Source organism: Jaculus jaculus, chromosome 18 (assembly GCF_020740685.1).
Source record: "Jaculus jaculus isolate mJacJac1 chromosome 18, mJacJac1.mat.Y.cur, whole genome shotgun sequence".
In the NCBI taxonomy this organism is placed as follows: domain Eukaryota; kingdom Metazoa; phylum Chordata; class Mammalia; order Rodentia; family Dipodidae; genus Jaculus; species Jaculus jaculus.
The window spans coordinates 26,882,515-26,909,093 of NC_059119.1; the positions used below are offsets into that span (position 1 = coordinate 26,882,515).

A 26,579-nucleotide genomic window follows, 5' to 3' on the forward strand; every position below is an offset into this window, starting at 1 on the left:
TGCCATAGGACATGCAAAACACGGCATATTGAAACCCAGAAGGTATATTTAAAGCAGTTAACCAGTTAACAAATAGTTATTAGCTAAATACTTTAACCAATAAAGATGAAACAATAGCCTGGCGTGGTGGCGCACACCTTTAATCCCAGGCAGAGGTAGGAGGATCGCTGTGAGATCAAGGCCACTCTGAGACTACATAGTGAATTCCAGGTCAGCATGGGCTAGAGCGAGACCCTACCTCAACAAACCAAAAAGGAAAAAAAAAAAAAAAAGAGACAATAAAAATAAAATAAATGTTGAAGATATCTGGTTAAGATTGTGGTGTCATGGTTATGCCAAAGCAGCTTAGAGTGGGGGGAAAGGTTATAAAACTAACACAATATACTAATGAAGAGTGAAGGTGTATAAAGAATTATTAACCCCAGCAGAGAAGCAGGAGAAGCCCAGAGCTCCTAGCAACCACATACACCCAGCCCAAATTGGCTCTACCCACAGCTTTCCCGTCTGCTGGGAAGAGCTATGTGCCCCAAGTCCTGCCTGAGCAGCATCTGGTTGAAAGGTTTGTCCCCTCCGACCAGCCTCACAAAGTCAAAAATCCTGAAGTAGAAGACAACAGAGACCAGCTGAGCAGCTCTGGCATACTTCATTCACTGTGCACAGCCTCTCCTTCCTCAGTTGCCAGCACCTGAAACAACTGGAGATTTCAGGAAGCTAAGGAGTCACAGCTACCTCTCAGCCATGCAGCACCCAGTGCAGCTGATCTGAACAGCAGAACACACACTCTTTTCAGCAGTACATGGAACAGTCTCTAAAATAAACCATATATTTGGACACAAAGCAAATCTTAATACAAGAAAATTGAAATAATTCCTTGTACTCTGTCTGGTCACAATGGGAATAAACTACAAATCAATAGCAAGAAAAACTAGAGCTTATACAAAATCATGGAGAATGAACAGTACACTGCTGAATGATGAATGGGTCATTGAAGAAGTCAAGAAGGAAATAAAAAATTTTATAGAATCAAATGATAATGAAAACATAACATATCAAAACCTATGGGACACAATGAAGGCAGTCCTAAAAGGGAATTTAATAGCTTTAAGTGCCTATATTAAAAAATTTAAAATGTCACAAGTAAACAACTTAATACTTCATCCTAAGGTCTCGGAAAGAGAAAAACAAGGCAAAGCAAAAATTCAGCAGATGGGAAGAAATAATCAAGATTAGGGTGGAAATCAATGAAATAGAAGCCAAAAACAAAAACTACAACAAAGAATCAGTGAATTCTCTTTCTCTATCTGCCTTTTTTTCTCTCTAATAAATAAATAAAATACGTTTTTTAAAAGGGCTGGAGAGATGGCTTACTGGTTAAAACATTTGCCTGCAAGATCAAAGGACCCAAATTCATTTCCCCAATACCCACGTGAAGCCAGATGCACAAGGTGGTGCATGTGTCTAGGGTTTGTTTGCAGTGGCTGGGGACCCTAGCTCACCCATTCTCTTTCTCTGTTTGCTACTTTCTCTCTCATAAATAAATAAATATATATTTTAAAACCTCTCCCAACTAAAAAATGTCCAGGTCCAGATGGATTCACTGGCGAATTCTACCAGACCTTTGTGGAAGAACTAATACTAACACTTATCAAACTTTTCTATAAAATACAGAAGGAAGGAAAACTACCACACTTCTACAAAGCAAGCCTTACCCTGATTCCAAAGTCAGACAAAGACATAGTGAAAAAATAAAATTACAGACCAGTGTCCCTCATGAACATAGATGCAGAAATTCTGAACAAATACTAGTATTACAGACCAATCTCCCTCATGAACATAGATGCAAAAATTCTGAACAAAATACTAGCAAACAATACACAAAAAAATCATTCACTCTAACCAGGTAGGTTTTATCCCAGAGATGCAGGGATGGATGGTTCAACATATACAATTTGGGGCTAGAGAGATAGCTTAGTGGTTAAGTACTTGCCTGTGAAGCCTAAGGACCCATGTTTGAGGCTCCAGGCTCCACTCCCCAGGACCCACATAAGCCAGATGCACAGGGTAGCACATGCATCTGGAGTTTGCTTGCAGTGGCTGAAGACCCTGGCACGCCCATTCTCTCTGTCTCTCTCTGCCTCATTCTCTCTGTCTGTTGCTCTCAAATAAATAAATAAACAATGTATACAAATTGATAAATGTTAATATGCTATATGTACCCTAGGGGAGTAATGCCTTCTCTTGTCTGGCTAAATGCATATGTTATGTCCTTCAAACTGCCCTGTAAGCACTTTAAAAAATTTTATATACAGATATTAATACTACTCTCACTTTTGGTTAGAGAAGCTTTTTTTTTTTTTTTCAGATGGCAGTGACCACTGGGATGGCTCAAAAGTTACCATTGTGCTGAGAAGAAGTGACAGTAGAGTGTTCAGCACTGAGACATGTCTGTCACACCTTCCGAAGCTCAGGGTCCATTGCGGAAGAGGTGGCAGAAAGACTAAAAGGCAAAGGATAGGATAGGACTGCTTACAGTGTGCTCTTCGAGACACAGAATGACCAGGATATCCATGACCTTGCAATGCCTGGCATTACCTACACAAGACCTTCATAATCGGAGGAAATGACGATGACATTAAAATAAAAGAGAGGCTGTTAACTACTGAGCCTTTTTTATAGCCCACAACATAGCACATTCTTAAAAGTCAAATGAGAATCAGAGGTTTACAAGAAAAGAAAAACAACCTGTGAGTTTAGGAGAGGAAGAATCCCTGTGGACTTAGTATGGTCACTATGCTGTGTGGCATGTGGTTGGGGCAGAGGAGGAGGACAGGGTTGTAGCTTCTTGATAGTGGGAAGGACAGTGGCCTAAACATGGGAGAGTTGGGCATGTTCAGGGAGAGAGACAGTTAGGTGGTTCATAACAGTATTCAAATGTGACATGTTAAGGGCCTTGTAGAGGAATGACCCAGCTCAGGATAGTTGGGAAAGACAGAATCAAATCAGACTCCAGAGATTGGGCAATCAGTTGGATCGAATCAGGGTGGTGGAGGATCTAAAGCAATGGAAATTTAGGCGTGGTGGCGCATGCTTTTGATCCCAGCACTTGAAAGGCAGAGGTAGGAGGATTACCTTGAGTTCAAGGCTGGCCTGAGACTACATAGTGAATTGTAGGTCAGCCTGTGCTAGAGTAAGACCCCACCTCCAAAAAAATAAAAAAAAAAAAAAAGGCTGGAAGGATGGCTTAGTCGTTAAGGTGTTTGCCTACAAAGCCAAAAGACCCAGGTTCTATTCCCCAGAACTCATGTTAATCAGATGCACAAGGTGGTGCACACATCTGGAGTTCCTTTGCAGTGGCTAGAGGCCCTGGTGCACCCATTCTCTCTCTCAGTCTCTTTATTTCCCCTTCCTCTTTCTCTCTGTCAAACAAATAAATAAAATATATTAAAAAAAGATGCAACCTGTCCAGTATTGTGGTGCATACCTTTAGTCCCAGCAATTGGGAGGCAGAGGTCAGAGGATTGATGTGGGTTTAAGGTCAGCCTGGGACTTCATAGTAGTTTCTGGTCAGCCTGGGCTAGAGCCCTACCTCAAAAAAATTAAAATAAAAAACAAAGTAATGGAAATTTGTATCTTGGTTAATGGAACCAATCAAAATGTTTTGGAGATGGCAAGTGATTTTTTGTAGTCCTTAAAAAAACTTTATACCTGATTCAAGAATAAGCAACATGTTTTGTAGAAATTAAATAATATTTTAGATGTATTTATACATCACAATATAAATACAATTCAAAGAAAATATTGTCAAGAAAATTATTATTTATTATATTATTTATTATTATTATATTATTAATTATTATATTTATGTCACCATACTTTGTCTGTGATTCTTCCATAGATTTCAATGTAGTTGACAGTGTTGTGCTTCAGGACTTACTGTCATATGTGTCTTCAAAATATTCCTATCTCCAAGATCTTCCTCAAAGGCAGCCTCAAAAAGTGAACACTATTGAGTTTGCGGAATTGGAGCAGCTGCAGCCTGATAAATTAGTCCATGCAGTACTAAGAGTGGTGGATGTTACTATACTAACAGGTAAACATTTTGATTCCACTTTAATTGTAGACTGTAAAAAATTAAGATATAAGACATCTTAGTATATCACTTAGTTGTCACTTTGTGCTTCTCATAAGATGCTGTGTCTCCTATGACAGAGTAACACAGCGAGGACACTGCCTCTTCTTTTCCAGAGGCAGTCTATACGTACAGAGGACATAAGCAAAGGAAAGTTGTGGTAACAGTGGAACAGGTCCAAGGTCAGCATTATGTGCTTGTATTATGGGGTCCTGCAATAGCCTGGTACCCTCAACTTCAAAGGAAAAAAGGTAAACAGTGAAACAAGCATTTAACCTACTTATATTTTGGTAAATGTTTAACATTTATGAATCTGAAATGTAGACTCTGAAGACATTACAGCATTTGAAAATAGAAATGATGATAATTAAATATTCTTCTATAAGTTTTTGTTGTTATAATTTTTTACTTCCTATAGCAACTTGTTTTCTAAATACATTTTTATAACTGGGACTGGGGAGATAGCTCAGCAGTTCAGGGCATTTGCTTACGAAGCTGCCAGTCTGGGTTCACTTCTCCATAACCCAAGTAAAGCCAGATGCAAAAAATGGTACATGTATCTGGCATGTTCAATGTGGCAAGAAACCCTGGTGTGCCCCTCCCATAAAGAAATAATTTAAAACATCTTTTATAATTTGTGGTGGCAAAATAAAGGCTTAAATTTCTCCCTGTAATTCTATTTTTTCTTTTTTAGTGAAGACATTTCTTCATCAAATAATGAATATGCTTTTTTTGTTTCTTTCTCTCTCTCTCTCTCTCTCTCTCTCTCTCTCTCTCTATATATATATATATATATATATATATATATAGTTTTTTTGAGGTAGGGGGTCTCACTCTATCCCAGACTGACCTAGAATTCACTATGTAGTCTCAGGGTGGCCTCAGACTCACTGTGATCCTCCTACCTCTGCACACCCCCCCACCCCAGTGCTGGGATCAAAGGCATGTGCCACCACGCCCGGCCCTATGTTTTGCCTTTTTTGTCACTCAAGCCCAGGCTGATGTGGAACTTGCTCTGTCGTCCCAGGTTGGCCCCAAATTCATAGCAATTATCCTGTCTCTGCCTCCCAGGTGATAAGATTAAAGGTCTGTACCATCATAGCAGCTAAATATTCTTTTTTTATTTCCAAGGTAGGGTCTCACTCTATCCCACGCTGACCTGGAATTCACTATGTAGTCTCAGGGTGGCCTCCAACTCTCAGCGATCCTCCTACCTCTGCCTTCTAAGTGCTGGGATTAAAGGCATGCACCACCACTCCCGGCTCTAAATAATATTCTTTAAAGGGGTTAGGGATGTAGCTTGTTGGTACAGTCCTTGTTCAGTAGGCATGAATCCTTCAGTTTAATCTCCAACACCTCATAAAACCAGGCATGATAGCACACATGTCTGTAGTCCCAGGTCTTGGGAGGTAGAGGCATGAGGACCAGGAAGTCAAGGTCATCCTTGGATACATAGTGAGTTCAAGGTCATTTTAGGCTACATGAAACCCTGTCTCCATTTTTTTAAAGCCAAAGTGCTCTTATAAATAAACTCCTTTCCAGCAATAAGGCATATATGTTAGGGGAGTTACTTTAGCTCTATAAAGTCACAATTACTATTCAATAAATGTGTTCTAGATTTTAATTCAAGTTGTTTTAAAAGTGTAAATGAACTCTTAGCTATCATAGAATGCTCATTTTAAGAATATGACCCAATACTACAATTTAAAAAAAGCATGAATTATAAAAATAAGCAGACAAAAAAGCATCAATTATTATTGATGGCGTATTGAATTAAATAGGATTGACATTTCAATAAACTAGTATAATATCTACTTTTTGCCAGTGTGAAATTCTTTAGTTTTAACAGGCAGAGAGATAGCTTAATTAGTGGGTTGTGAGTTATTCAGTCTGAAAAATTAACTTAGACCCTGATGAAACACATGACCCATTGTGTTTTTACCTGAAGGAGTTAACATTGCTTTCTACACCTCTGCTCATAAAATGGTTATCTGTAGGTAGAATCTGTCACCTTGACTCTTAATCATTAATAGCCTATAACTAGGATCTGAGATAAGTCTGACTCTTGACTTTTATGCTAAGATCAAACAGCGACAGATGTTTGTCCAGTTGTGAAATTTGACAAACATGTATCCATGACAGACTGAACATGATCACTGACCACTGTGTTTTAGCTGGGAACACGAGTCCAGGGCATGCTGCACAGAAATGTAGGTCAGAGGGAGAGTGGAGCTGTAACAGAACACATTGCTCCATGCCTAATGTGAATGTCCCTTTAAAGTTAGTACTTATGTGATAATAGAAGGTAAACTATCACCTTTAGATAATGCTTTTTTTCTTCCTTCTCCCTCCCTCCTTCCATTCCTCCATCCCTCTCTCCCTCTGTCCCTTCCTCCCTTGGTTTCACTGTAGCCCAGGTTGACCTGGAATTCACTGTGTAGTCTCAGGCTGGCCTTGGACTCAGAAATCCTCCAACTTCTGCCTCCCAAGTGCTGGGATTAAAGGTGTGTGCCACCACGCCCATCTCCTTTAGTTAATTCTATAGAATTTCAGTAAGCATTGTAAACTATGGATTAAGATATTCTTGGCTAATTAATTAAACTTAAAATTATTTATACCATCACTTTAAAGTTTTAATATCCACTTTATAGCTCAAGACAATTTATTTTTTTGTAGAAAATGACAATACTGAAGATGGTTTAAGAAACTTTTTATGCTCACTGTCATTCTGTTTATTCATTTAGTGTTTCTTTTTAAAAAGATTTTATTTGTTTTAATTTATTTATTAGAGATAGACAGAGGGAGAGAAAGAGATAGAGAGAATGGGCATGCCAGGGCCTCTAGCCACTGCAGACAAACTCCAGATGCATGTGTCACTGTGTGCATCTGGCTTAGGTGAGACCTGGAGGATCAAACCGGGGTCCTTAGGCTTCGCAGGCATGAGCCTTAACTGCTAAGCCATCTCTCCAGCCCTCATTTAGTACTTCTTGAGGCTGCCTCTATATTAGCCTCTGTAGTAGGGCACTGGCTTTCCATAGTCCTAAGGGTGACAAATTTACATATGGATGACATAATCAGAAATTAGTACCAGGAGGTTATTACTGAATATTGAAGCTAATAGAATTGATATTTTAGGGAAGTATAATAATAAATCCCAAATCATTTTTCTTTGAAATATGTATTGTTTAGCCTGAGACTAGAGAGTGAGTTCCAGGTCATCCTGGGCTAGAGTGAACCCCTACCTCAAAAAAAGGGGGGGGCGGCTGTAGAGATGGCTTAGTGGTTAAGTGCTTGCCTGTGAAGCCTAAGGACCCTGGTTTGAGGCTGGATTCCCCAGGACCCACATTAGCCAGATGCACAAGGAGCGCATGCATCTGGAGTTTGTTTGCAGTGGCTGGAGGCCCTGGCATGCCCATTCTCTCTCTCTGTCACTCTCAACTAAATAAATGAAAATGAACAAAATTAAAAAGAAAAAAGAGAAATACACACACACACATGCATATACACAATTTTTTTTTGGGGGGGGGTTTCGAGGTAGGGTCTCACTCTAGTCCAGCCTAACCTGGAATTTACTATGGAATCTCAGGGTAGCCTCAAACTCACAGTGATCTTCCTACTTCTGCCTCCCAGTGCTGGGAATAAAGGCATATGCCCCCACACCTGGCTTAAGAGAAAAATTTATTGTTAGTAGAATTTGGCAGGCATGTAAAGCAGGCATTGGTTATTGCTTAAGTTCTTAGGAAGGTAAACTAGAGACATAAATTGGGGCTTTGCTCATGACCTATGGTTATAACTCCAGCTCTTGGGAGACTGAGGCAGGAGAACTGGGAGTTCAAGGGCATCATTAGCTACTTAGGGAGTTTGAAGCCACTCTGGGATACATGAGACCTTATCTCAAAAAAAAAAAAAAAAGCATAAACTGGGCATGGTGGCACACGCCTTTAATCCCAGTACTTGGGAGGCAGAGACAGGAGGATTGCTGTGAGTTTGAGGCCACCCTAAGACTACATAATGAATTCCAGGTTAGCCTTTGCTAGAGTGAGACCCTACCTCACAAATTTTCTTTAAAAAGCATAAAATAAATCTATCCAGAATCAAATATTATTCAAGTACAGCATTATTCCATAACACTATTTAATAAAATTCTAACATTTCAAATACATGATGAACCATGGTATAGTAGCTTCTTTCATAGCTAATTGAGCTCACAGTGGAACAAGCAGTCTCAATTTATGATTGCATATTATACAAAACCCAGTGATGGCTACATGAAGGTTTTCAAGCCATTTACTTCCTAAACTCATGATTCAAATATAGAAACATATCACCGTTTGTCTCACCCAACTCTCCTTCAGAGTCCCCAACATAACTACACAGATTCCTTCTGTCTTTTGACAAGGCCAAGCTCCTGCCAAAGGATCTTGAATGTGTCTGTCAGTTCTGCTCAGAGTGCTTCTCCTTCGCTCTCCCACATGCATGGCTCATTCATCTCCGGGCTCCAAGTGTGTACCCTCAGAGAAGCTTCACACATGTATGTGCACAAGCGCTGTTAAATCACCCTTTGTATTCTATTCTAGTTCATTTTCTTGATTAACTTTCTAAATACTGTGGAGTGTAAGTTCCATGATTATAAACACCTTGTCTGTCTTGTTCACCATTGCCTTTCTATTACACAGCAGTGCCTGTCCAGTAACTCTTTTCTTTTGGTGTGTGTGTGTGTGTGGTATGTGCAGTGTAGTATGTGATAGTTGTGGGGTGGCTGCATGTACGTGTGTCCCATGTGAGTATGTGCAGAGGCTAGAGGAGAAGGTTCATTGTCTTCTGCTGTTGCAATGGAGTCTCTTTCTCAATTCAGAGCTGCTGTTTTAGGTCAGCAAGTCCCAGCAATCCCCACCACCCAGCCCACAGGGCCGGAGCTATATACAGATGTGTGTGGCTATGCCAAGCTTTTTAAGTGGGTGCTGGGTAGTCAAACTTGGGTGTCTCAAGCTTTTTCAGGTTCTTATGCTCAAGTAGCAAGTCCTGTTAACCACTGAGTCATCTCCCTAGCTCAGTAATTTTTTCCCTTATGAATGGAGATTACAATTCAGACCAGTCATGCATTTGAATTTCCCATTATCTATAAGGAATAAAAGACTCACGTTTGGGGAGGAATGAACATTGTTTCAAATAATAAGAAAAAATCCTCAATGTTAAAAATTTATGTAGTCAGGCAGGTGGTGCATGCCTTTAACCCCAGCACTTGGGAGACAGAGGTAGGAGGATTACTGTGAGTTCAGGGCCACCCTGAGGTTACATAGTGAATTCTAGGTCAGCCTGGACTAGAGTGAGACCCAACCTGGAAAAAACAAACAATATTATGCAATGAAAACCTAGCTGTGCATAAAACATGTTACTTATAGCTGGGGTGAAGGTGTGGCTCCATAGTAGGACTTAGCTTGATTCCCAGCGCCACACAGACTGTGTGTAGTAGAGCGCATCTGCAATTTCAGCACTTAGGAGGTGGAGGCAGGAGGGTTAGTATCATCTTGGCTTCATGTAAATCTGTTGAAAAGAAAAAGAGAGCAAGGAAGAAGAAAGGAACATCAATCTGTGTGTGTGTGGTGGGGGGTTATGTATGTATATGATGTGTGTGTATGTATATTTGCACTTGTGTGTGTGCACGTGCATGTGCATGTGCCTATAGAGGTCAGAGGTCAAGTTGAATATCTCTCTTGGTGGCTCTATACCATATTTATTGAGAGCTCACTGATTTGGCACATCTAGCTAGCCAGCTTGTCCCCAGGATCCCCTGGCCCTGACTACTCAGCACTGGGATTACAGATGCAAGCCACCGTGCCTGGTCACTTAGGGTGCTGAGATCCAAACTTAAGTCATGTTTTACCAACTGAATCATCTCCCCAACTCCAAAAGACCAATTTTCTTTTTTCAAGGCAGGGTCCTAGCCCAGGCTGACCTGGAACTCACTGTAACTCCAGGCTCCCTCACACCCAGGTGATCCTGCTACCCAACTTCTTGAGTATGGGATTAAAGCCCCGTGCCATCCACATCCCTGACTTCAAAAGGTCAATCTTGTTTTACCTATTGCCTCTTCTTTCTCTTACTATCTTGTCTATGTTTATTTGCATGCACGTATGTGTATGTGTGGATGAGTGCGTGTACATGTGAAAGTCTGAGGACAACTTCAAGATGTCTTGACTCCCCTTCTACCTTCCTTGACATAGCATGTCTTGACACTGCAAACAGACAGAACAAACACCAGTCTAACTAGACCATGAGCTTCAGATTTTTTGGTTCTGCCTTCCCTTGTAGGCACATTGAGATCACAGATGCCATTTTGTATCCAGCTTTACATGGGTGCTGAAAGTGGAACTTGAGTCTTCAGGCTTTGCCACCAAACACCTTTAACCACTGAACTCTCTCTCCAGCCCTAATTTCTTTTTTAAGGTAGGGTCTCGCTGTAGCCCAGGCTGACCTGGAATTCACTATGTAGTCTTAGGGTGGCCTTGAACTCACAGTGATCCTCCTACCTCTGCTTCCTGAGTGCTGGGATTAAAAGCATGCACCACCACTCCCGGCTTCCTAAATTTTTAAAAATAAAGCCTTTTTCTGTTAAAAAAGAGAATAATTGACATTTGGAATGCATATCTATTTAAGGGAGTATTAGGATTAAATATTTTTTCTTTTAATATATTGAGGCAAAGTCTCATTATATAGCCCAGACTGTCCACATACTCATGATAGTCTTCCTGCCTCAACCTCCCAAGTGCTGAGATTACAGGTGTGAGCCTTCATTCCCAACTAGAATTATATATCTAGTTCATGTTTGTACCAAAATAAATCTTAAATTTATTGAAATCCTAAGTGAAAGGAAGGGAAGAGAATGGAGCAAGAAAGGGGCAGGAAGAAGAGAGAATTGCCAGATAGGGCTGTACAGGGAGACTAGTCTCATACCCCATACTGGAGAATGTTACTTAATGACATATACAATGTATTTGACACAAAAAAAAAAAAAAAAACAAAAACCAAGCCGTGTGTGGTGGTGCATTCCTTTAATCCCAGCACTTGGGAGGCAGAGGTAGGATCACTGTGAGTTTGAGGCCACCCTGAGACTACATAGTGAATAACAACAGATCAGCCTGGGATAGAGTGAGGCCCTACTTAAAAAACAAAACAAAACAAAATGAAATAAATCTAAGCAACTGACCATCTACTACAATGCTATTTATTTATTTTAGGCTGTTGAGATTATGAAACTGCTGTTTATTTATTTACTTAGCTTACTTATGATTTCAAAACATGTATTCTGTAATAAGAAAGCTTCTCTTTTTCTTTTCTTTTCCTTTTTTTTTTTCCTTTTTTTGAGACAGAGTCTTATATATCCCAAGTTGTCCTTGAACTCAGTTATGTCACCAGGGGTAGCTCTGAACTCTTGATCTTCCTGCCTTCACCTCCCAAGTGCTGAGAATACAGGTGTGCATCACCATGCCCAGTTTGTACAGTGGTGGGGACAAGGATCAAGCCCAGGGCTTTGTGCATACTACACACGTACTCTACTCACTGAGCTATACCTCTGACTAAAAATGCTTTATAAAAAAGTATGATTGGTTTTTAACCTTTTAAAAACATTTTATTTTTATTTATTTAACAGAGAAAGAGGGAGAGAGAATGAGAGAATGGGCGCGCCAGGGCCTCCAGTCACTGCAAAAGAATTCCAGATACTTGTGCCCCCTTGTACATCTGGCTAATGCGGGTCCTGGGGAATCGAACCTGGGTCTTTTGGCTTTGTAGGCAAACGCCTTAACCGCAAAGCCATCCCTCCAGCCCAGTTTTTAGCCTTTCTATGTGCACTGGGAATTGAGTTCACAACCTTGTACATGTTAGGTAAAGTGTTCAACTACTGAGCTACACCTCCAACCCAGCTGGCAGTAATTAGCTTTAAGCGGCCAATTGAAACATGTGTGCTGCAGTATTATCTAATGATGCTGCCTGTATAGGCTTATTGATTTATTTAATAATTCTCCACAAACAAATCACAACAAATGAGGCCAAGGAGCTGGCTGAGTGGTTAATGTTACCTGCCTGTAAAAGCTTCTCAGCCTGGGTTTGACTCCTCAACACTCACATAAGGCTAGGTGCAGAGTGGTGTATGCATGGCATGTATGCAACCATACACACACCAATAAGTAAATACATAATTAAAGAAAAGACAAAACAATCTACACAAATGTCTTGTGGAAAAAACTAAGGAAGTAAATGGGTAGAAAGAAGTAGATTTATGGCTTGAAGTGGGAAAGGTAAACAATAATTGTAATTATTAGAAAAATTAGTAGCTGGGCGTGTTGGCGCACGCCTTTAATCCCAGCACTCGGGAGGCAGAGGTAGGAGGATCAACGTGAGTTCGAGGCCACCCTGAGACTACATAGTGAATTCCAGATCAGCCTGAGCCAGAGTGAGACCCTACCTCGAAAAACCAAAAAAAAAAAAAAAAAAGAAAAAAGAAAAATTAGTGCTGAGAAATCTTTTGTTTTATTGTGTGTGTGTGTGTGTGTGTGTGTGTGTGTATCTTTGTTATGCAGACCTGTATCTTAGAAAAAACCCACTAGTTAGAAAAAGTTAACTTTGGGCTGGAAAGATGACTTAGCAGTTAATGTGCTTGCCTGCAAAGCCATAGGACCACAGGTTTGATTCCGCAGGACCCATGTACAAGGTGGTACATGTGTCTAGAGTTTGTTTAAAAAAATTAACTTTGAAGATATCAAAATGAGAATTTACCATTCTATAAATCAGTTGTTTAGTAGACCAAGAAATCATTACAGAGAATTAAAATTACCTCTAGCCAGGTATGACGTTGCATGCATGTAATTCCAGCACTTGAGAGGCAGAGGCAGGAGGAATGAGTTCAAGGCCAGTGTAGTCTTTGTAGCAAGACCCTGTCTCAAAACAAGCATGTAAAAAAGTCTATGGCATTGTTATGTAATTGCCTTAACATAAGTCATATTTTGTCTTTTTCTACCTAAATCCTTTAGTGATAAAGTTGTATTTAACTAAGTAACTATGTCAGTCTGCCTAATCTGATTCTGAGTCTAAATATCTTTCATTTTCCTGACATTGTGTTTTCATTTGTTTTTGTTTAAGACTGTATTTGGGAATTTAAAAATCTTTTTGTTCAGCGCAATTGCATACTAGAAAACTTAGAATTACACACAACACTGTGGTCATCTTGTGAGTGCCTGTTTGATGATGATGTGAGGGCAATTACGTTTAAAGCAAAGTTTCAAGAACGTACCCTCTCCTTTGTCAAGACATCAGACTTAGCAACCCACCTGAAGGATAAGTTTTCAGGTAAGATCTGATGAACTTGGCTAGAGTTTCTTCGTTTTATTGATCTTCTCAACTATCTTTTAGTTTTACTGATTTATCTCCTTTCTGTTTTATTCACTTTTTGAGGTTTGCTTCTTATTTAAAATGAAAATAGAGGTCACTGGTATGAGACTTTTTTCCTCTTCCAACCCTGTGATAATATGTGGATTGTTAATGCCTAAAATTTCCTTCTGAGAGAAGCTTCTGAGTTATTATTGGGAGGTTTCCACTCTAGCTTGTGGGAAAGGCACAATTCCTAGCTTTGGGAATATTCTGGTCTTTCAGGGGGATCTTTCCTTGGCAGGTACTGGTGATAACATTGTTGGCAAAATTTCCCAAGTGATTCCAGATATGTCTTCTCAGACACTAGAATAGAAAAGATATTCTTAACATTCTGAGATCCAAGGGTATTAGGAACTTAATTTAAAAAAAAATCAAAAGCAAAACCAAAAAAAAAAAATAAATAAAGGAAGCCTATAAATGAGCTGGAAAAGAGAATACCACTTAGACTTGTACCTAGGTCTCACTAGTATGCAGAAAGACTAGAGCTGAGGTTGGGGAGGGAGATGATAGAATATCTGGTAGATAGTAGATATTCAGTGTTTGTTTAGCAGGTGAATGAATGAATCATTAGTCAATGAGCAGCTTGAGGTTTATTACCTCCTCCTTTTTAGTGGGAAACCAAGTCTTTATTCAGTTGTGTGTAAATCTGTTGATACATCCTAGATTAAGTGTGGAAGCCATATCAGTGAGTGAGATTCTCTAGGAAGGGACCAAGAATAAGATCTTGGCGTGTAACAGCCTTTACTACAAACCACATCATTGGCCATGTTTGCAAATTAGTATTGGGTCCAGTAACTACTATCTCTTCTTGCAGGAGTGGTTATGATTAAAGCCAAGATTTCAGAGCTGGCATTTTCCACTGCAGGAGCTCAGAAGATAGCTCTGAATGCTCATAGTTCCCTGAAGAGGATCTTCTCCTCTCTTCCTAACATTATATATGTTGGGTGTGCACAGTGCGGATTAGAACTCGAACCAGATGAGAACAGGATCTACAGACAGTGTTTTAGCTGCTTGCCATTTTCTAGGAAGAAAACATACTACAGGTAAGACAGCAAAGCATGCCTATTTGATGGAAAATACTACTATGGGGAGATGGTTCAGTGATTAAGGGTTCTTGCTTACAAAGCCTACTGGCCTGGTTTCGATTCCCTAGGTCCACGTAAAGCCAGATGCACAAAGCGGCAGCAAGAGGCCCCTGTGTGCTTATACCACACACACGCTCTCTCTCTTTGCTTACAAATAAATACATTTTGAAAAATAAAATGTTTATTATATTGGATTGATAATCTCTAAAACTTATAGATATCAACCCTACTTTATCCAAAAGAATAAAATTTCCCACTGAGTGACAAGTGGCTATTTATGAGAGCAAAAAGTAGGGTTTTTTTTTTTAAAGAACTAACTAGAAGATTTTATTGTCTTTAGACAGCTATACTGAAGACTTTGTTTATATTTTTAACAAAACCCAAATGCTTCATTACTCATTTTCCCATCTTAACATCTACTTGCAATGTGAAGTTAGAGGTGCCCTGTGACTGTACTCTGCATGGCTTATGGCAGCGAGTCAGTGTTCATCTTCAGTGCTTCAGCTGTCTCCTCTTCTCCTTGGGAATGAAAGATAGCTGGCCAGTGTCTGCTGTGGTGAACTTGTTAGCCAGCTCAGTGAAAAACACGTTGTTTTTCAAATAAATGCTCAGTCTTGGATTGTCTATTACTTTCCTTTACAAAGGACTAAAATAAAAGCGACTCAAAGTTAGGCTCTTTCCTATTATTACCAAATACTGTAGAATCTAAAAACTAAATGCAGAAACATTTAGCTTATTTATTTATTCATTTTATTTTTCAAGGTGGGGTCTCGCTCAAGCCCAGGCTGACCTGGAATTCACTATGTAGTCTCAGGGTGGCCTTGAACTCATGGCAATCCTCCTACCTCTGCCTCCCAAGTGCTGGAATTAAAGGCGTGAGCCACCACGCCTGGCTTTGATTTTATTTTTATTATTGCTTTAGACATGGTTTCCCTGTGTAGCCTATGCTGGTCTCAAACTCATGATCTTCCTTCTTCAGCTTCCCAAGTATTGGGATTATAGGTGTGTGCCATCATGTCTAACAATATTTAGCAGTTTATTTACCATGGCATAATTCAAGAAAATGTACATAAGCTTAAACCAGGCATGGTGGCACACACCCAGTACTCAGGAGGCAGAGGTAGGAGGATCATAATGAGTTCAGGGGCAGCTAGAGACCACATAGTGAATTCCAGGTTAGCCTGGGCCAGAAAAAAACAAAAAACAAAACACACATACACACACACACAAAAAAAACCCCAGGGCCAGAGAGATGGCTTAGTGGTTAAGGCACTTGCCTGCAAAGCCTAATGACCCAAGTTTGATTCCCAAGTACCCATGTAAAGCCAGATGCACAAAGTGTCACATGCATCTGGAGTTCTTTTGCTAGAGGCCCTGGCGCATCCCTTCTCCCTGTTTCTCTTCTGTCTCTCTCTGCTTGCAAATGAATAAAAAAAAAAATTAAAAAGAAAAGAAAATATACATAAGATTAATTCGTATACCTATTTCTCTTAATGGATACGTATGTTTGTTATGAACAAGTGAATGGAGGTGGGCATGGTGCCTTATGTCCACAATTCTGTCACTCAGGAGTCTAAAATATGATCTCAAGGTCAGGGCCATCCAGGTACATTGTAACTTCTAGGTCAGCCTAGACTACATAGTAGGACCCTGTCTCAAACAGCAATAAAATAAAAATCAATCAATAAATAAAACTAAGTGAGTGGGGCTGGGCTTAGTGGCACATACCTTTAATACTAGCACTTGGGAGGCTGAAGTAGGAGAATCATTGTGAGTTTGAGGACAGCCTGGGCTACAGTGAGAGAGTTCCATATCAGTTTGGGCTGGAGTGAGACTCTACACACAAAAAACAAAACAAAAAAGTACGCGGATAAATTTTTCATATTTTTTTCTTTAATCCTGGAGATTGAATTTAAGGACTCATACATGCCAGGAAAATGCAACACCAAACTAAGCTGTATCCCTAGCATTCTTTTACTTTTATTTTGAGAGAGGATCTTGCTGAGTTGTACAAGCTGGCCTTGAGCTCACTTAGTAGCCCAGACAGCCCTAAAGTTGTGATCGTCCTGCCTCAGCTTCCTGTGGAATTTAGCTATAGGCCTATGCCACCAGCTTATAGGCCTGGTTAGAATCTTGCTATTACTTTATATGTTGTTTTTGTAGAAAAGAAGGTTGAATAAATATTCATGGTGAATATGAAACAAACAAGATTGACATAATTAAGCCAGGCGTGGTATGCATACCTTTAATCCCAGCACTTGGGAAGCAGAGGTAGGAGGATTGCTGTGAGTTCGAGGCCACCGTGAGACTATATAGTGAATTCCATGTCAACCTGGGCTAGAGTGAGAGACTGCCTTAAAAAACAAAACAAGGGCTGGAGAGATGGCTTAGCGGTTAAGCGCTCGCCTATGAAGCCTATGGACCCCAGTTCGAGGCTCGGTGCCCCAGGTCCCACGTTAGCCAGATGCACAAGGGGGCGCACGCGTCTGGAGTTCGTTTGCAGAGGCTGGAAGCCCTGGCGTGCCCATTCTCTCTCTCTCCCTCTATCTGTCTTTCTCTCTGTGTCTGTTGCTCTCAAATAAATAAATAAAAAATGAACAAAAAAATTTAAAAAAACAAAACAAAACAAAACATAAACAAAAACATTGACATAGGGCTGGAGGGATGGTTAAGCAGTTAAGGTGTTTGCCTGCAAAGCCAAAGGACCTAAGTTCGATTCCCTAGGACCCACATTAGCCAGATGCACAAGGGGGCGCATGTGTCTGGAGTTCATCTGCAGTGGTTGGAGGCCCTGGTGCACCCATTCTCTCTCTCTCTCTCTTCCCCTTTTTCTCTGTCAAATAAATAAATAAATAGATTGACATAATTAATCGTTAAGGCCTTCAAAAGTATATAAGTGACTTATTTTATACAGAATAATTTAAAAAATATTTTATTTATTTCTTTGCAAGCAGAGATACACACATACACAAAGAGAAAGAGTGTATGTATGGACATGCTAGGGCCTCTAGCCACTGCAAACAAACTCCAGATGCATGTACCGCTTTGTACATCTGGCTTATGTGGGTCCTGGAGAATCAAACCCAGGTCATTAGGCTTTGCAGGCAAGAACCTTAACCTCTTTGTCATCTCTCCAGCCCCCAGAATAATTTTTTATTGAGTCATTGTCTTGCTCTGTAGTCCAACTAGCCCTTAAATTCAAGATCCTCCTGCCTCACCCTCTCAGGTTCTTATAGGTGATTCATTATATGTCATTCCAAATGTTGCTATTCAATATAACTGCTTTGTATTTAAAAGTATAGTTACTGTTCTTAAAGCTATCATAGACCTTGAACATCTTTAACAGTGTCTCTACAAGGTACATATTCATCATTATACTTTTTGGAATGCAGGAAATACTTTTTTTCTGTACAAAAGCAAAGAAACTAGCATGACACAGTCTCTAGAGAGGCAGCAGCTGTGGAGAGGCAGGTATGGACTGGGACTGAAAGATTGTCAGCCAAGGTGGCTTACTACCGTGGCTGGCTGCCTGAACGTTCTCATGAAGTGCCAGCTCATTCCCCAGGGCAAGCCAGCCAAGAAAGAGTGCCAGGCAGAAGCCGCAGACATGGCATCACCTCTGCTGCATTTTATTTATTGCATGTAAGTTTAGCTGCATGTTGGAGAGTGGATTAGGAAGAGTAAAGGTGCCTGTGTTTGAGGATGAGATGTGAGTGTCCTTACCCCAGTGGTTCTCTAGACACCCGCTCCTTTTTTCCGCTTGGGATTTTCTCACACATCTTTCCCTCTGCCCAACTCCACAAGGCTGGCCTTTCATTTTCTGAGCTTAAGTGTCATTCATCAGAGAGGCTTTCCTTAACCACCCTTTTATTTTCTATTAGTAGCTCTGTGTACTTATTATAATTTATAATTGTTTAATTGTATATATCTTGTTACTTTTTTTTTACCAAGATATAGTTCACATGATGTCAATTAACCCATCTAAAATGTACAATTCAATGGTAATAGTATATCCACAGAGCTATAGAGCCATCATGACTAACTTAATTGCTCTCTGTTTTATTACATATCCCCAAAGCCCATGTCATTGGATTTACTCCCTGCTCCTCATCTCCCTGACCTGTGGAAACTACTAATCTGCTTTCTGCCTCTATATATAGATTTGCATATCCTGAACATTTCATACAAATGAACTCTGACCTATGTATGTATGTATGCCAGGGTGTTTTGCCACTTTACATTAATGCCTATCTGGTTTTATGTGGGTGGCTGGGGAATTGAACCTGGACTGGCAGGCTTATGATTTGTTTAACCACTGAGCCATCTTCCAGGCCCCAAGGAAATCTTGTAGTATGCAGACACACACATATACATATAATTTTATTTTGGTTTTTCAAGGTAGGGTTTCACTATAGTCCAGGCTGGCCTGGAATTCATTCTGTACTCTCAGGCTAGCCTCGAGTTCCCAGCGATCCTGATGCCTCTGCCTCCTGAGTGCTGGGATTAAAGGCGTGTACCACCACACCCTGTTACATATTATACTTTTTAAAAAAATTTATTTATTTTTTTGCAAGCACAGAGAGATAGAAAAGAAGCAGAGCGAATGGGCATGGAGTGTCCCTGTAGATGAACTCTAGGTGCATGTGCCACTTTGTGCAACTGGCTTTATGTGGATTCTGAGGAATCCAACCCAGGTCTTTAGGCTTTGCAGGTTTGCAAGCAAGCACCTTAACTGAATGTTGAGCCATCTCTTCAAAAATATATATGTATATATATAAATCTAGGTTCAGCATATAGGAGAAAACATGTCTTTATTGTTTTTTTGAAGTAGGGTCATGCCTTAGCCCAGGCTGACCTGGAATTCACTATTTTTTAAATTTAAATTTATTTATTTCAGAGAGAGAGCAAGAGGGAGAGAGAGAGAGAGAATGGGTGCGTTAGGGCCTCCATCCACTGCAAACAAACTCCAGATGAATGTGATACCTTGTACATCTGGCTTCACTGGGTCTTGGGGAATCGAACCAAGGTCTTTTGCCTCTGCAGGCAAATGCCTTAATCACTAAGCTGTCTCTTCAGCCCAGAATTCACTATTGTTGTATGGCAAATTTCCTCCACATTGAAAGGTGGAAGCAACTATTGCCAGCTTTATCAAAATCAGCTGGGACTACTTAGAGAGGTGTGGGGAGGGTCATCAGACCCCCACCTGAGATTTAGGCACACCCCAGTGGATGCTGTGTACAATAAAACACAAGATCTTGTGACCTCAAGGGGGAGATAGAATATAGAGGGAGCAAAACATCAAGGAACCCCATCTATCTAAGTGATTTCTTTGGTGTCTCATGCTCTGGAAGTAAGCCCTCACCCCAAGACTGAGGGAGGAGCATCTGTGAGGGTAATCCTGATATAATGAGCTCCAATGAAGTGCTGCTGTGTGGTCTCATCCTCCTGGATAGGAACAGGAGCTTCTAGAAGGGACTGCAGGGAAGTCGTCATTCAGGATGGGATGAGACTTCTCCATGGGGTGACTGCTTTGGGGTCCTGATGCTCTGTATATCAGCCCTTATGCTGAAGTTGAGGCAGGAGCAGCCAAGGAGTAATTTTAACACAGGAAGCCCTATCAAAGTGGCTGCTTTTGGAGTATGATATTCCTATAAGTAACCCCTCTCCATGCTCTGTAAATGACCCCCAATAAACTCATTGGTTCACTGAATTGGTATTGGTATAGACATACTTTGGTTAGATATCTTTGCCTTTTGTAGGGTGAAGACATGTGTTTTCCCTAGGGGAAAAATTTCCCATGACAGCTTTGTAGTCTCAGCCTCAAACTCATAGTGATCTTCCTGCCTCTGCCTCCTGAGTCCTGGTGTTAAAGGTACATACCATGCACAGTGAAAACATGTCTTTTTGAGTCTGGCTTGTTTCATTTAACATGGATTTCATTTGTGTCCGTTTTCCTGCAGACGTCACCAAAATGATTTCTGGAAAAGGTTCTTCTACCATTGTAAAAATAAACCATTGTAGTCTGCTATTGTAAAAATAAACCTGATTTTTTTTGGGGGGGGGGTGGGAGTGGCTATGAAGGTCAGTAATAGCAACCAGGCATGGTGGTCATGCCCTTAATCCCAGCACTTGGGAGGCTGAAGTAGGATTGCCAGGAGTTCAAGGAAAGCCTTAGCTAGAGTGAGACTGCCCACTCCCCTGCTCCAAAGAAAGATTGCTGGTAGAGCACTTGAATAGCAAGAATGAGACTCTGGGTTGGATCCCCAGCAACAACAAAATAAAAAAACACCAAATCAACTGTTGTGGTTACCTTATCATTGCTCTGCCACCCTCCCTCACACACACCAAAACCAGCTGATGGGAGGAAAGGGTTTTTTTTTTTTTGTTTGTTTGTTTGTTGTTTGTTTTGCTTTTCACTTTTTAAATGTTTTATTTTTATTTAGTTATTTATTTGACAAAGAGGGAGAGATAGAGAGAATGGGTGCACCAGGGCCTCTAGCCACTGCAAACAAACTCCAGACGTGTGCACCCCCTTGTTAATCTGGCTAACGTGGGTCCTGGAGAATCAAGCCTGGATCCTTTGACTTTTTTCAGGCAAGCTCCTTAACTGCTAAGCCATCCCTCTAGCCTGAGAGGAAAGGTTTTTATTTGGCTTACAGTCTCAAGGGGAAGCTTCATGATGACAGGAGACAGCATGACATGAGCAGAGACTGGACATCACCTCTTCCACAGCAGATGGAAAACAGTAGCAAGAGAATGGCGGGAAAGAAAAGGGCCAGGGAAAAGAGTCTAAAGTGTGAAAAGGACCTAGGGTTGACATGTGGGTAAAGGGAGGAAACCTGCAGTCATTGTTTTTGTCCCTATTTCACTAAATTCTCTTCAAACGAGTCTGAGTTTCTACTTCTAATTTATTTGTTGTAGGCCAGCTTTAATGACTGTTGTTGATGGAAGACAGACTATCTCTGTCCATGTAGGATCAAAGTTGATGGAGCAGATTCTTCTCAACATTCCTCCAGACTGCCTCAACAAAGTGATAGGTAATATATAAACACAACGCCAAGAGGTTGTTCTTTGTGAAACCCTTCATTCCTGAATAGTCTGCACAGAAAGAATACCGTACTGTAAGTTTCTCTTTCACTGTAAAAGTAGTTCGGCCTGAGCAAAACATCAGGCTGTGTAAGCAGCTCTGCACTGGTCATCTTCAGCCATGATGCCAGGGCGGCCAGTGGCTGAGAACAAGTGAACATATCCCAGCTGTCACACGGTCAGACTTTTGCCTGTCCTTGTTATCTTCAGGTGCTTTAAGCAGCTAATCTAGTTCTTTTGCTTGCTTTTGGACTGCTTTTCTTACTTTTTAGATGTCTAGCAATTTTTGCTTGAATGTGGAACATGCATGTAGCACAGCACAGGCTGAGAGTGGGCCTGCCTCTTCCCCTGGGCCTTTTCTGAGGTAGGCTCAGGGAAAAGACCCAGTCTTGCCAGGCAGAGTTGAATTCCACTCTCACTTTTTGCTGTGGGGGCAGTTTTCCTTGTGGCTGCTTTAGCTCTTCTCTCTGTGCCTGTGCCTCAGAGTATCTGTCCTCTCCCCATGTTCTTTTTTTTTTAAATGAACCAAAAATTTGCAGCTGGCTTTACTTGGATGGCTAAGGACTGAACCAGGGCAGGCAGGATTTGCAAACAAGCAACTTTAACCACTGAGCCATCTCCCCCACCCCGAGTGTTGAAATTTTGTAATGAACTGCTAAAAGCCAAACTTGCACCAGTGCCGCTGATGCACCAGAGCCTCCAGCTGCTGCAAACTAACTCCAGATGCATGCGCCACTTTGTGTATCTGACATTATGTGGGCACTGGGGAATCAAACACAGGTTGTTAGGCTTTGCAGGCAAGCACCTTAATGACTGAACAACCTCTTCAGCCCCACTCCATGTTCTTTCTCAGAAGTTCACATAGGGCTGGAGAAATGGCTCTGTGATTAAAGGCGCATGCTTGCAAAGCCTAAGGGCTTGGATTTGACTTACATAAAACCAGATGTTCAGTGGAGCACGTGTCTGGAGTTTGCGGTGGCAGGAAGCCTTGGCATTGCCCATATTCACTTTCTACCTCTTTCTCCCTGTCTTTCAACTAACTAACTAAATAAAATATTTAAAAGTTCACCTAGAGTAAGTGTACATATGGGATCCAGTATGGTATTTTGATATATGTTTCAATGTGTAATGATCAGATTAAGAGAAGGAAAGAGGAGAAAGTACAGAGAACTCCTATCCATAGGAAGGCCAGAGGAGGTAAAGGTTACCACGTGTAATGCTCAAATCAGGGTGACTTGCGTTTCTGTAACTTTAAACACTTACTGTTTTATTTGTGTGTGTGTGTTGGGCTATTTACAAACCCTCTGTTCTAGCTGTACTCATGCATCACCTGACAGTAGGATTGCATTCTGAGGAATGTGTTGTGTGAACATCATAGAGCACAGGTCACTTGACATGACCTGTGGATGCTATCAATAGACATAGTAAATGTAAGATGGATGAGGCTTCTGCTCGTGTAGCACAGTTTTACAGTCAACTCTTGAAAAAAAAATATGTAGGAGTGGAGCTGAGGCGATAGGTCAGTAGTTAAAAGGTGCTTGTATAAGCCTGCTGGCCTGATTTCAATTCCCCAATCCTCTGTAGAGCCTAATATAAAGTGGCACAGGCATCTGTGATCCTAGTGCACCCATGGAAATAGGAGGTGGATTCAGGAGGCTCTAGCAGCTTGTAGGTCAGCTAGACTGGTGCATACATAGCACCAAAACCAAGAACACGGGAGACCCTGTCTCATAAAGAAGGTGGAGCTGGGAGTGATGGAGCACACCTTTAGTCCCAGCACTTGGGAGGCAGAGGTCAGAGAATCCCTGTGAGTTTGAGGCCACCCTGAGACTACATAGTGAATTCCAGGTCAGCCTGGGCTAGAGTGAGACCCTACCTCGAAAAACAAAAACAAAAACAAAATTAAAAAAAAGAAGGTGGAAGGAAAGGACAACGCTCCAAGGTTGCCCTCTGTCCTTCACATGTACCGTGATATGTGCACTCATACATACATATAATAAAAGTGTTGTATAATAACATCTATATAAACCAGTAACATAGTCATTTATTGTCACTATCAAGTACTACGTGCTGTACAAAGCTACACATACAATGGTTAACCGACAGTATAGTAGGTTTGTTTGCATCCATATCACCACAAACATGATTAATGCATTGATATGATGGCTGCATCACTGGGAGATAGGAACTTTTCAGTTCTTTTAGTCTTATGAAACTGTGTGGTATATGCATTCCCTCATGGACCTCATGTGGGATATGACAGTATTGTGACTCCCTTCTTTTTTTTTTTTTTTTTTTAGTTTTGTTTTTGAGGTAGGGTCTCACTCTAACCCAGACTGACCTGGAATTCACTATGTAGTCTCAGGGTGGCCTCGAACTCATGGCGATCCTCCTACCTCTGCCTCCCCAGTGCTGGGATTAAAGGTATGCGCCACCACGTCAGGCCCCATGTTTTTTTAAATTAATTAAGTTTTTAAAGCAGGTGTGTTTTGAGGTCAGGTTCGCTTTGCTGACAGAAATTACGTGACCAAGAGCAGCTTTTGGGAATGATGGCAGGGAAAACGATGGCACGAGTGAGGGTGGACATCACCTGCTGGCCAACATAAGGTGGACAATAGCAACAGGAGAGCGTGCCAATCACTGGAAGGGGGACACTGGCTATAATATCATAAGCCCGCCCCCAACAATACACTGCCTCCAGGAGGTATTAATTCCCAAATCTCCGTCAGCTGGGACCCTAGCATTCAGAACAACTAAGTTTATGGGGGACACCTGAATCAAACCACCACAGTGCATCAATTATTTTTTAAAATAGTTTTTATTTTTGAGAGAGAGAGAGACAGAAAGGGAGAAAGAGCCAGAGAGATAGAGAATGGGCGTGCCAGGTCCTCTCAGCCCCTGTGAGCGAACTCCAGACACCTGCACTTTCTTGTGCGCATGTGTGACCTTGCCCACTTGCGTCACTTGCATCTGGCTATATGTGGAACTGGGAGAGCTGACCAAGGGTTCTCAGGCTTTGCAAGCAAGCATCTTAACTGCTAAGCCATCTCTCCAGCCCTTAAATTTATTTGTAATTAATTATTTGTTTATTGAGAGAGAGTGAGAAAGGGAGAGGATGGGTGCTCCAGAGCTCCTAGCCACTGCAGACTCCAGACACAAGCACCACCTTGTTCATCTGGTTTACGTGGGTTCTGGGTATTTCAACCTGAGTCCTTAGGCTTCACAGGCAAGTGCCTTAACAGCTAAGCCATCTTTCTAGCCCCCCTCCATGTTTTCATAGGTCCCCAAGTATCCAGGCATCTACAAGTTATAACTTGCTGCATACTGGCTGGTTAGGGAGAGGGATTGTTTCTCTCTACTTCTGGTCCAACCTGTCTTCTCACATAGACTTGATGGTAGTACTTCCTTTGTGGCCTTGCCCTGATAGCCAACCTTCTTCTTCTTCTTTTTTTTTTTTAAAGATTTTTATTTATTTATTTGAGAGTGACAGACAGAGAAAGAGGCAGAAAGAGAGAGAGAGAGAATGGGCACACCAGGGCTTCCAGCCACTGCAAACAAACTCCAGGTGTGTGTGCCCCCTTGTACATCTGGCTAACGTGGGTCCTGGGGAATCGAGCCTTGAACCAGGGTCCTTAGGCTTCATAGGCAAGCGCTTAACCGCTACGCCATCTCTCCAGCCCAACCTTGTATCTTTGATTTCGGCCCCCAGACCCATGGAGAAGATCACTAAGGATCTTGGGGTGGAGTTTCTTTTCCTCCCCTATGGTTAGAAGGAATTTTTTCTTTTACCATTCTGCCATATGCACTGAGTTCCTCTGTGGGGTGACAGGGTCTCCTGGAGTCCACAGGCAGTTAGTGCTTGTGTTCTCCCATCTAAGTACTAACCAGGTCCGACCTTGATTAGCTTCCAAGGTTGGGCATGGTATGGCCATACACGAGCTTGTGTTCTCTAGAGGGCATCTAGGGGTCCTCTGTCTTACCTTCCTTCCTTCAGGCCTTCCTCTCTGTTGCAGGCTCTCCTTGGTTGTTGTGTTCCACCCGCAGGCTTGGGAGCACCTGGCAGAGGTGAGAAGAGCAGCCAGGAAGGGGAATGGCCTGTGAAGTGAATTCCCCTCCTGTCTGTGGTACTGGTCCAAGTTTAGCTTTTAACAATTGATTAAAAAATTTCAACACTCAGGGTAGGGAGATGGCTCAGTGGTTAAAGGTGCTTGTTTGCAAAGCCTGACTTCCCTGGTTCAGTCCTCCAGCTACCCCTGTAACGCCAGATGCAAGAAGTGGCTTAATGGGTATTTGTTTGCAGCAGCAAGAGATTCTTATGTGCCTTCTATAATGCACCTTTCACACATGCAAACGAGTAAATAACTTTTATTTTTAGTTTCTTTTTTTTTTGAGGTAGGGCCTCACTGTAGCCCAGGCTGACCTGGATCTCAATCTGTAGTCGCAGACTGGTTTCAAACTCATGGTGATCTTCCTATCTCTGCCTCCCAAATGTTGGCATTAAAGGCATGCATCACCACGCCCAGTTCTTTTATTTATTTATTTTTAAAATGGAAGGAGGTTTATTTCAGCTTACAGTTCAGAAGATAGAGTCTATCATGGTGGAGAAAGCATGGTAGGAAGAAGAAACTGATGTAATGTTTCCACATCAGAAGGAAGTAGAAAGCAATGGATGCCCTAATAAAATTTTTTTAGCAATGTGAACACACCCTTCTTCCTGTTAGGTGGACCTGGCTTCTTCAAGAACTAAGCCCTCCCAAAGTAGACATCTTGTTCTCCTGATCTACCCTTCCTCAGAAGTTTCTGTCTTTCTCTACACGTCTTGATTGCTGTATCAACCTTTTCTCTGATGGGTT

General features: G+C 41.4%; 1 protein-coding gene across 3 annotated transcripts in view; it reads left to right on the forward strand.

Moving 5' to 3' along the window:
* Positions 1–26,579, forward strand: part of Shld2 (shieldin complex subunit 2) — a 107,596-nt gene that overhangs the window by 76,297 nt on the left and 4,720 nt on the right. For 2 of the 3 annotated variants that reach the window (XM_045137725.1, XR_006634158.1), the window contains exons 4-9: positions 3,896–4,090; positions 4,246–4,380; positions 13,268–13,474; positions 14,370–14,598; positions 21,562–21,677; positions 25,740–25,791. In XM_045137725.1, the coding sequence (XP_044993660.1) occupies positions 3,896–4,090; positions 4,246–4,380; positions 13,268–13,474; positions 14,370–14,598; positions 21,562–21,677; positions 25,740–25,791 (934 nt within the window). The remainder of the gene's footprint in view (positions 1–3,895; positions 4,091–4,245; positions 4,381–13,267; positions 13,475–14,369; positions 14,599–21,561; positions 21,678–25,739; positions 25,792–26,579) is intronic. The other variant, XM_045137724.1, reaches the window with a different exon arrangement.